The following is a 12,419-nucleotide window of genomic DNA, read 5'->3' as shown; positions in this document are numbered from 1 at the left end:
ATAGATATAGATGTAGATATATAGCACGCTCTTGTTTTGATTAATTAGTATGTGTTTTTTGTATTTCATTGTGTTGTAGTTTTGTTGTATGTGCATGTGTAACTATACGATATGTAGCCATATGATATACAATACGATATTGTTGTCATGCCATGAGGAGTTGGCTCGGCCAAACACATACAGATCTGGGACCAGGCTAATTCAGAGACGCAGGTTAACTGTCTATCTGTTCACTACAGGGGAGGCTGGTGGAGGTAGAAATTGGAGGACGGGGCTCATTCTAATGCATGGAATGGAATGAGGAATAAAACCATGTGCTTGATACCATTCCTTATTCCATTCCATGTATTACAATGAGCTTGTCCTCCAATTTCTACCTCCGCCAGCCTCCCCTGGATGCTGTTAGATCCAGCATTAACATGACGACGATAATGACAAAAGATGTGTTAATAATATATTTTATCATAACAGTTTCTGCAAATTATCTGTGACATGATATAAGAAGGACAAATATGTGTTATCCTTCAGTTCTCTGATGAGTTTTGTCTGCATTAGAATGCTGATAAGACTCAAAGTATCTTTGCCCAGCATTTTGTCCTGCATAGTAACTTGTTTATGAGCTTTTGAATGACAAAATGTCGTCTGTTTTGTACTGTTGCTTTGTCATATCTCTGAGATTCTGTCATAAATGTTCTTAATAAATGTACTTTATGGTAATTCTTGTTGTTTTACTGAATTTGTTTTACTGTTTGTAATCAAAGAAATGCAGTCGTATTGGCAGTTGAGCCAATAATAAGTTATTGATAAGTTTAAGCATATATTTATAGAGATACAGTATAAGTTATGTTTTTATTTTATTTTTTACTACTGATCAAATCAAAGTTTATTTATCATATGCACAGGATACAGCTGTAAAAGGTACAATGACATGCTTATTAGGAGCTACCTTTCCACAGTGCAGTGAAATACATGAATATGAATAGAATAAAATACAGTAACAACAATACAGGACACAATATACAATCAATATCAAATATTGTAAGACAATTTAATTGTATTTCTGTTCAAATGATATACCCATGTGTGTTTGTTAGAACCAGCTGTTGCCTGTGTAAATCTGTCTTGTGAAATCGCTTTTTTTCTGAGATGAAACGTGTGGGTGTAAGTGTGAACACCTGAGCCGTCTACTGGCTCCATGTGCAGACTAGACTACTATGACAATTCTACAATTCTTTCCATTTCAGTCACCGTATCATTACACCTCATTGCAACTCTCATTACAACTCTTACAATTGGCCTTACTCAGTTCTAACAGATTTAGGTGGTAGTCTCAATATTGTGACTGCTTTAATGTTTCGCCTCTTTGATTTGGCTAACATTATAGCTGTGTTCACCTTCCAGAGTGTGGTTTTGTGATTTTGCTCCACTTAGTAATGTGCATGCACTGAGAGAGAGAAGGTATAGGTTTAATTGGACAACTGAAGGAACTCCCGAGTCCTTGATGAAGGGGATGGATGCTTGCCTTTGAGAAGAGACCTAGACCCCACCCAGCTGAACAGTGGGCGGGACAGAGGAGGCGGAGGATGACACAGGCGTCATCCCACTCTTGACACACAAACCAGGCGCTTTAACTTTCTCCATCAGTCGCAATTTCGCAGCAAGGAAGTAACCTTCGTTGAGACAGCAGGCTACAGTACTCACCGTAGACAAAAGACTCGAACACTTTTTTTCCTTCGGCTATATTTTGGAGGAGATGTGTTTTGACAAGGCGGAACCACCATTCTTTCGATCTTGACATTGCATATATCTTATGTATAAAGAGCGCTGGCGTATTTCGCTTCTTGTGTGAGATAAGTTTAAGACCGATTTACAGACATTTCATCGTTATTGTCATTTCCACAACTGTTATCCTATGTCCCGCCAGTGAAGCGGTTTAGGACATGTCCGAATCGTCCAGGTGAGTGCAAAGAAATATCAGCGTATAGCGCATGTTTGTTTTGACTGTTTTGCTAAATAACTCCGGTGGGCTAAGAAGACGAGGGATATGCAATACCAGAAGCCGTGATTCTGAAAATATGATCAGTTTAAGCCAACAGAAGTGTTGATCTGCAGGCATTATGCTGCCTCCCACTGTACCAAATATTGTAAAGTGTTGCCAAACTTGACAATAAATGTCGACCGCATGAGAGTATCCACAGTCATAATGCAACAACAGTGTAGTATTCGATTCCCGGCGCACGCCTCGGCACGCAACAGCGGCGGTGCTATAATTAATTGGAGAAAGTTCGTGCTTGTTTTGATTAGGTCCACACTCCCGCGTCGAATAAAATGACCGAGCGGGCGTGTGAAAATACTGTTGAATAAATATTGTTTATTCGGATAGGCTACTGCATCGTTGCATCAGTCTAATAAAAACTTAAATTATGAAACGCAATGTTTAGGCAATCAATAAAAAAGAAAAACTTAATTAAACACACATTTCACTGCAGCCTATATATAGGCTGTTTTTGTTGTTCACCTCATGACAACAGATTTTGAGAAGAATGGAGAGAGAATGCCACCTGTTTGTTTAGTTGTTCATGTTGCCCTCGCGCGCGTTCTGCCGATCCTACAAAAATTCTCTCTTCCAAGAATCAGACACAGCGGGGCAATAGACTCAGGTGTCATATCGATAACAAGTTGATTAATAAATAGTTATTTCCAATTTATAGACCACTAAAGAAACCCCTAAAACTGCAGCCTGTGGGTGGCGGTAACGGACTAGTAGCCCATGATTTTTTTGGATAAGTTTCATTTGGCACTTTGCCTGCCAGTCAGAGCAGCTATAATCCAATCAGGCGCACGGGCCGAGAAGAATATTCTGACGTACTGTCGAGAAAAAACTTCTCATAACAAATTGGTGCCGACAAGCAACACACGTCGGCACTGACGCTCGTGCTGTCTATTGTTCATCTCCGCTATGGCCATATCATACTCTGCGGTGTCTTTACAGTAGCCTACACCTGGCTTCTGGTTTAGCTCCGAATTTGTTTGTTCAAAGTAAGTATTTGTAGCCTACTGTACGGTACAGTTGTCTTTAGAAATCAAGGATGTCGGATGTAGGATATGCATAGTGGACAATTGGACCGAGTGTCCTGTGCGCTCATCCTTCATGCGCAGACCTTTGGTCAATAATGTGGAGTCTATCTATTCGTAAATTAGGCCTAGATACATTTATAGTAATAAAAAAACAATATAGAATGTTGAATCTTCCATGGTAAAACTAGATGCGACTTCGGGAATCCATAACAGCCTACTTAGAACTTTCTTTTCGGGTAAAGAATTAGGAAGTTCACTTGGCTGGGTATACATGTATTTGTGACGCAGTTACTACGGCTCCTGGCCATGCAAGAATTGCTGTAATCAGCACTTCTCGACAAACAATGGAGATACGCGGAGAGGAAGAAGTACTGGGCAAAGCCAAAACGGATAGACGGGACACTCCTGTGGGATCTTTAAACGTGCGCACTGCATGTTCTGTCTCCTCCAAAGTTCATGGAAATTTACTTTGATTCCATGAGTGCAAATCTGCAACAAATATATAGTACGCACGGGCAAAAGTTTAAAAGTAACGACACTTTATTTATTCTACAGACCACAAAAACGGTCCGATGGCTCGACCACCCTAATTGAGAAGGGGAAAAGCGGAGAGTCACATCCTAGCGGCGGAGCTGCAGCAGCCTCCCGTGCCGAACCGTCCGACATCAACCCCCAGTCCGTCGCCGGCGAAGGGGAGCAGTCGCGGGGAGGAATTACGATGCCGAATAGCCTGCTTGGTTACCAGTCCCGGTCGCCGGTGTTCAGAACTCTATCCCGGTCCTCCAGCGGGTATTTCTCGTTCGACTGCGAGTCTCTGCCAAGCTCCCCGTTAATGAAACATAACAAGTCGACGCAGACTCCCAGCCCGTCTAGCCAAGTCATAACCCACGCACTGCAGAGCATGGCTCAGGCACCGGACAACTGGCGGTATCACGGTAAGACACTTTTGCTCCGCTCGTGCTGTACGGTTGTCACATCGGTATTTGGGCAGGTTGAGTCTCTTTTTGAACATGAACTTACGCGCGCCGCGCGCACACAAATAAGCCTAGCGGGTTACCAATATTTACTGTGCGCAATGATCTCTGCAGCCAGTGAAGAGGGGTATACCCTATTATGTGGAGCTGTGGCAATACGCCTCACAAAAATACATTTGCACAGATATTTCACTTTTTTCTCTAAGACTCATTTTTCTTGCGGAGTTTAACGGATAACAACTTGATGCAGGGGCAGTTTAAACCACATGCACAGCTCACCAGAGCCCCAACATAAAACGTCAAACTTCAGAGGGCACATACTGAACTAATACTGTACAATATGCCGCATGTGTACCTGTACGTGTGAGCACAAGCCAATATTCAACCTCAGCGGGATGTTTTTTCTTCAGGTCAGATCGGTATCTCTCCCTGTTTACTGAGCTGTTTCACAACAAGTCACCAAGGATCCACCTGGGCCTGATGGTGTGTGTGTGTGTGTGTGTGTGTGTGTGTGTGTGTGTGTGTGTGTGTGTGTGTGTGTGTGTGTGTGTGTGAGTGTGTGAGTGAGTGAGTGTGGGCGGGTGCATGCACACACACACAGGTCAAATTGTACCCTAAATAAATAGCATGGAGTTGGGGCCAGCTCCGTGACCAGCCCAGATCTGAGATATGACAGTTGTTGTTGTTCTGTAGCCCATTAAGAATAGCCTCCTAGGAGATGTGTGTGGAACACTAGAGATTTATCTCACGGCTCCTGAACAAGGATAATGAGCGAGGAGAAATCTCTGTCTGCTCCTTACAAAAGACACAGCTCTGTTTTGACTGGCCTCTACGCGACTCACTGCACGTGGCCTCTGCAACAGTGAGCAAAAAAAAAAAAAAATGGACACAAGAGAATCGAGCTATTCAATCACATCTATTATGCGGTGCAAACACCAGTTCCTGTTCTGTTCTGCTTGTCCCAGTCTATTTCCTGTAGCTTGTCTTCTGTGGCTTGTCTTCTTCTATGGTCCCCGTCTTTGTCAGGGAATGCTATTGAGGTTGAGTGTAAATCTGTGCGTCACAGGTGCTGTTAACACACATATGTGGTGTGCCTGAGGTAAACAGACGCTGTGAAGGATTTGTTTTTATAATCTTTTGACTCAGGCTTTTTCTTTTTCAAACATGACTGATCCGAACAGTAAAAAAAGAAAAGTCAGTTGCATTGAATGACATCTACAGTATGGGGATTATTATTAATTTGTCTATTCAAGAGAATGTGATTATACCTCATGTGTTTATGTCTATTGTCTGTGTTTGTTTGGAGTATTGTGCGTATGTACAGATATGTTTGTGTTTGTTGTTTGGCTATTTGCTATATGCATCCTCGTCTGTGTGTGTGTCCCCGGTAGTGTGTCATTATATGGTCCAACTGATTTAACTGACGGCCTCCTCCTGATGTTGTTAGATATTAGAAATATTACGCTTAGTGCTGCATGACGACACAAGTGAGTCATAGCAGGAGATCAGAGCAGGTTGATATTGACGGCTAAACCACAGACTCACTTACAGTGGCTGCTCCGCTCTCACAGTCAGACTGGACCTGTCATCATGTTTTATGTAGATCCTTTAGTCACTGTGGTTTTGGTCTCGCTTGCCAAGATGCATGGGCTATGCTGTGGCTTACGCGAACTCACCTACCTGTATGTTACCCGTCAATACGATGTGCAACAGTCGTTTCCCAATTACAGTCAAATGAATTCATTTGGTATATATACAAGTTGTTTTCAGTCATTTAAGGGGCTGATATATTATATAGTATATTATTATAGTTTGGCTAGTAACCTGTAGTATGATTACCAAATGTCCATCACAACAGAAGACTCAGAAAGTTGTGTATTGTATTGTTGTAGTGTATGTGTGACTGTAGCATAGTGGTTGTATATGAGATTGTGGGTAATGGAGTTCTGACAGTCATGTGGTCTTCCTCCCTCAGATGCGTGGCCTGGCCCCGCCCGCCCCTATAGACCACACCCAGAACTGACTGCGGGGGACATGCGTCAGGAAGTTCTGATTGGTCAGGAGCTTCAGCGCATTGGAGATGAGTTCAACAACCTCTTCATGCATGGGGTAAGTAATGCCATCACTGAGTCACGCAGTCATGCTATGTAATTACTATGTAATTACTCAAATATTGTGTAATAACATGTTTATACAATGTTGTTAGTGCTTATCAGTGCTGTGTGAGGTAAAGTGCTACCCACAGTAGACTACATCCCAGTCTCTCTTATCTTATTATTTTAGTATTACATTTCAGAATGGTCAATTACTGCCTTTACAGTATAAGGTGCTATGAATGTTTATAACTTCATAACACTTCGTAACCCTTTTTTAGTTGTAGAGCTAATGCTGATGACAGCATCAGTGAAGGAGAAGCCTAGTGACATGCTTCAGTTGTTATTCTCCACCACTCCGCTCACAGTAAAGTCCGCTACCTTTCTGGCGGTTGCATCACCTTATTTACAAACCATATCAAGGAGCTCACTGGATCAAATGTTGCTGATAAGGTGCTTGGCTCAACCTGTGCCATCATAGACTATTTCACACTTGTGTTCTCCCTTGGTGCCCTTGACCTAGCTAGCATAGACACATACTGTACACTACAGACTTGACTGGGAAGCTATCAGGACACTTTTTAATAGGTCTGTACACTCTTAAAAAAAGTGTTCTCACTAGAACCATAAAAGGGTTTTATAGCTTTTCTCTCTGGGAGAACCCTTTATGGTTCTCGGTATAACCCTTTACCCCTCCACCAAGAACCCTTTTGGAACCTTTTATATGATTATTGATAACAGGTGCAGTGCAGGTTCAACATTAACATGGAGGTACAGAGTGCCCTGGTAAAGGTAATGGTTGCTATTGCAACATGCTATCTATCTTTAGCGTTTAGGCCTATGTGTCATCCTGACTGCTAATCTGCCTGTCCCTGTGTTGTTGTCTCTCTGCTTAAAACAAACTCTGGTAGATGATTCATGTTAGCCAGTGTTATCAGCTTCCTGTCTGATTTCGTAACACTGTTTAGACCAAACACAGGAACGCTAGTCTTACTCAAAGAGCTTTGGTTGGGGTTGGCACGTTAATTATTGTGATTCTGTTATCTGGTGTTGTTGAAGTGTATCATGAACATAACTTCATGGTTAGGTTGTTGCTGATGCACATAGCTTTGTGAGTTCTGGGCCAGAGCTGGCTTTATTTCCTGAGGAGTCTCAGGTCCTTTGGCATGTGCAGGACTCTACTGAACATGTTCTACCAGTCAGTGGTGGCGGTGCGGTGGTATGCTGGGGGGCAGCATCAAGGAAGGAGACACCAAGAGGTTGAACAAGCTTATTAGGAAAGCTGATTCTGTCCTCTGTGTCAACCTGGACACTGTGGAGGAGGTGGCCCATAGGAGGACCAAACTCCTGGCCATGATGGACAATCCCTCCCATCCCCTACATGACACTGTGGCAGAGCAGAGAAGCTCCTTTAGCAACAGATTATTACAACCACATTGCACTAAGGAGCACTATAGGAGATCTTTTCTGCCTGTCACAATAAGACTGTACAACACCTCCTCTGGCTGGCTCGATCAGGGTGATCAGAGTCAGGCTGGGGGATGTTAAATCATAATGTTCATATGTCTATTTTATTTTTATTCTATTAAAACTTTGGAAGGCCGATACAATTCTTCACTTTTTTTTTGTTGTTGTTGTTTGTGATGTGAGCTCCTGTAAAGCCTTAATTTCCCCTCGGGAATCAATAAAGCATCTATCTATCTATCTTCTGTATGAAAGGAAAAGGGTCACAAATTATTTGTCATTGTACTTTGCAGTGAAAAGCGTAAGGGTACTTAACTCTATAGACCGTTCTCTTCCCTCTCTGTCTGCATATCTGAATTAGCTGAGGATAAGTAAATAATCTATTTTAGGGCAGTTGACAGTGTGTTGTTGTCATGCATTTGAAAACATGTTTTTTTGTGTTGTCTGTGTTTGTTTTTGTTTTGATAAGCTGGTTCACTCACCAGTCCTGCATCAGGTATGTTGTCTTGTATGTTGTGTAGAGTGTGGAGAATGTGGTTCTGAGGGGGGTTATGGAACACTTCTACATCTGCACCATCCCCCCTCAGAGTGACTACTGTACCTGGCTCAGGTGTGAGGTGTATTCAAACACTCTCGGAGGACAGAATGGAACCATACAAAAGAACTGTATCTTTATTGTTAAAAACCTACTACAGTATATGTACAATATTTTGTCCTCACAACCTTCAACAACAACAATCTGCCTGCCAGTCACTGCCTGGCAACCATAGATGAAGACTGTGTAGTTGATAAGGTGAACCTTGACCTTGCTGTTTATTTGCTGACTATAAGACATTAACTGCTGGTTCTAAAGCATGTGAGACTTGTCGTGAGATGAATGGTGTTACTAATGGCCTCTGGCTGTCTGAGGAGCAAGACATATTTACACACCTACAGGTGAAACTGTGACTCAGACTTTCCTCACTGTGTGTGTGTGTGTGTATGTGTGTGTGTGTGTGTGTGTGTGTGTGCGCGCGCGCATGTGCGTGTGTGTACATATGTGTCTTTAGCACTGTACTGCTATATATGTATCTCTCCTTTGCACTTTGAGAACAATGAACCTCATAAAAGCAGAAGATGGAGTGGTGTGTGTTCCCTGTTCCTATTCAGGTGTTTGGGTGACAACAGTCACAGGACTGAGCTGACTGCTGTGGAACTGTCTCTGCCAGTAGTCTAAAGCTGTCAAAACCACTCTCATATGTCTCAATTCTCTATTATGTAACAATATGCAAGCCGTTGTCTTGTTATGTTTTATGCTCTTGACGAATTCAGCACTATTAATAGCAAGAATTAATGTTAATGCAATGTGTTGCATATATTTAATTAATTTAATTAACAGGTACTATACATGTATCCTTCAGGCTAGAGTGATTGCAGAGTGACTCATATCGTCTTAGACAAAGTGTTTTTGTGTTGTCAGTCATCACTTTGGATGAAGCTGTGAAAAGGTCTTTGATTACCACACAGATCTGTGTCTTCACTCTGGTTCTCCTGTCCTCTCCTCCAAGCCTCAGGCCGCACACAACTCTCTCTCTCTCTCTCTCTCTCTCTTGCTCTCTTGCTCTCTTCCCTTCTCCCCCTCTCCCACTGTCATTCTCTCTCCCCCTCTCTCTCTTTCTCACACACACACACACACACACACACACACAGGTCAGGGGCAGTGACTGGACAGTGTGGACAAGTGCAACGGACTGATAGACTGACCAGGTGGTGTACCCGGTGAATTAGTTACACAGGGAGTGAGAGAGCTTGAGTTGGTCTGTGAGTTAGTTGAGTGAGTTAGTTCTTAGCAGAGTGAGTGAGTGAGTGAGTACTCCTGCCTGGCAGGGCTGCAGTACGTGACAGTCTTCTTCATTATGCTGTGTATTGTATGTACTCTGTGGTTAGAGCTCTTAAGGGAGCCCACTCCCTGACCTCTAATTATGCCCAGCCCGCCTTCACAGGCCTCACTCACCCAGCGCCATGGCGACAGGGACCCTGGCCAGGGCCCTTTGTCATCTTCTCACAGGTCCAGGGTCAGTCTGGACTCAGACAGTTCCGGAATGATCTATGCACAGTGTATAATATAATATGTATCTATTTTAATTGTTGAGGGTGGTTTTAACTCTGGTTCTGAAGGTTGGCACACATACTGTAAAACAAGGTGCTGGCAGTGTGTGTGTGTGTGTGTGTGTGTGTGTGTGTGTGTGTGTGTGTGTGTGTGTGTGTGTGTGTGTGTGGTGTGTGTGTGTGTGTGTGTGTGTGTGTGTGTGTGTGTGTGTGTGTGTGTGGAGCTTGCGTGTTTGTTTAGTGGTTGGCGGCATTTGTATATGTGTGTCTCTCTCTGCCTCTGTTAAACTTGCGTGTATGTAAGGAGGTTGACAGGATTGTTTCTCTGTCTGCAGTGTTGCGTGTGTGTTTGGTGTTTGCCTCTATATGCTTGCACATGTGTTTGGAGATTGATGTTGTTGTGTCTCTCAGTCTGTGTCTATGTGCTTGGTGTGTGTGTGTGTGTGTGTGTGTGTGTGTGTGTGTGTGTGTGTGTGTGTGTGTGTGTGTGTGTGTGTGTGTGTGTGTGTGTGTGTGTGTGTAGGTGCTCTATCCTGCAGACTGAAATAGTTGACTCTATTTACAGCCGTTCCTGTAGTACACTGAGCAGCCAGTCTCCAGGCAGGACAGTGCTGGGTGGTCAGACAGCTAGCGGTGTTGGTGTGAGACACTGTGTTAAGGGCAGACCTGGGTTCAAATTGTATTTTAAATCATTTAAAGATATGTGGCTGTGCTTGATTGAGTTTGTCTAGCACAATTGAATCCAATGGAATTAGTTCAAATTCTGCCCACTTGGGGCAGAGAAAACGCTCAAAGTATTTCAAAGTATTTCAAATACTTTTGGACCCAGGTCTTGTTACGGGACAAACAGGCCACAGTTAATGCAAAGCAGATGTCTGGCCACAGAGACACACAGACATGTTGTTATTCTAACTGAACTGAAGTCTGCAGTTTGCCACTCAAATTAGCTGAATGTTCACATGGTAGCTGACTGTGTATGGGAGTTTGTACAAAGGCTATTTTGTTAGAGAATGGGTTAGTTACTTGAGGGCTGCGTCTCAAATGACACCCTTATGCATACATCCCTTTAGTGCACTACTTAGTGCACTACAAATAATGGTAACACCCCATCTCTTGTGTATTGAAAGATTACTTTGTTTAAAGACCTGCTGCCTTTGTCTGTTAGAAAGGGAGGGGGAAGAGAGAGGGAGGGAAGGATTGAGAGAGAGAGGTTGTGTGTTTGTTTGGGGAACTATTTTAAGCAGCTGTATAATGAGTCCTGCAGATAAAATAAAAGCACATGTGTTGAGTAGCACTGAGTGTCTCAGTGTTAGCTTTGTTTCTCCTCTGCTCTGGAACGCGCGCGTGCACACACACACACACACACACACACACACACACACACACACACACACAAACTATCTCTCTCTCTCACACACACACACACACACACACACACACACACACAAACTATCTCTCTCTCTCACACACACACACACACACACACACACACACACACAAACTATCTCTCTCTCTCTCACACACACACATACACACACACACACATACACACATACACTGGCAGCAATTGCAGGACAGGCAGACATCTGTGAGTGTATTAGCCAAGTCACTGTAATTGCATGTCTTCTACTCCAAATAATGGCTGCTCTCCCACTTGAGTAGAATTGTTTTTCAGTGTTCTTCTGGCCCTATAAGCTGTGGGGTTTTTTGTTTTTCTTGCATGTGGTGATGCAGGCTTCACTCTTGTGTTCACATACGCAGGCTGCACGCACACACAAGCATACACACACACACACACACACACACACACACACACACACACACACACACATACACACACACACACCCACACACACACCAGATCAATTGTGACTGTAAGATGACAGTGATGACATCAGGCTGTATCTGATGATGCTGTAATGTCAGGGATGGAGATTAATCAGAAACCAGTCCGGAGTCCTGATCACAATACTGGCAATGACATTTACAATGTGTTAATGTTTTGTAACATTTTGAGCTATTTGCTGGTGTGTAAAATTGTTAGTTTAATTTCTCTGGTTTGTTTTGGTGTTACATAAGGTCACCACTGCCAAACACATGGTTGTTAAATTGAAAGGGAAATTGGTCCCAGATTTATGGGAGGTTACTGCCTATTGTTAGTTTAGTATAGATTTTGTATGTAGTGGTGTCTCAAGTCAGACTCAATGGCCACACAGTAATTAGTAGACTAAATCAGTGTGTCTTCATAGTAGTAGTAGCTTGTGTTGTGTTTGATACCATTCCTCATTCCATTCCATGCATTACAATGAGCCCGTCCTCCGATTTCTGCCTCCACCAGCCTCCCCTGATGTGTGTATTTGTAGGGCTTACAGTAGTGAGTATTGTAAGTTCTCTTTTTGCCTTTCGCTAAACTTCTATTTGTAGAATGTAGAATACTTGTTTTTGTTACACACTTTTCCAGAAGAATAAGTCATTAAGCGTCAGGGAAGTGAAGTTGTAATGAAACAAGTTGTCGACAGGGTCCTTGATGCATCTTTCATGACATGCATTTACATGCAGCCGAGCCTCTGTCTATCATTTATGTTTCATAGTCATCATTTATGCCTCAAGGTGAATGGAGTGTTCTAGGGCTGCCAGTCCTGCTACGTTATAGTGTAGAATCCCAAATCAACCGCCTACCGCCTAGTTACTGCTGAAGATCTGAATTGTATTGGTGCAAGTA

At 43.0% G+C, this 12,419-nt stretch overlaps 1 protein-coding gene across 1 annotated transcript in view; it reads left to right on the top strand.

Annotated features, from left to right (window-relative positions):
* Positions 1-1,940: 1,940 nt before the first annotated feature.
* The window catches only part of bcl2l11 (BCL2 like 11), a gene marked incomplete at its 5' end in the record, with an annotated part of 15,579 nt that continues 5,100 nt past the window's right edge, over positions 1,941-12,419 (top strand). The window contains 3 exons of the mRNA XM_083694732.1: positions 1,941-1,957; positions 3,634-4,013; positions 6,028-6,161. Coding sequence (XP_083550858.1) covers positions 1,941-1,957; positions 3,634-4,013; positions 6,028-6,161 — 531 coding nt within the window. The remainder of the gene's footprint in view (positions 1,958-3,633; positions 4,014-6,027; positions 6,162-12,419) is intronic.

Source organism: Argentina silus, assembly GCF_951799395.1.
Source record: "Argentina silus genome assembly, chromosome: X".
NCBI lineage: Eukaryota > Metazoa > Chordata > Actinopteri > Argentiniformes > Argentinidae > Argentina > Argentina silus.
Note: the sequence above shows the minus strand (reverse complement) of the source record. Positions and strands in the feature narration are given on the sequence as shown.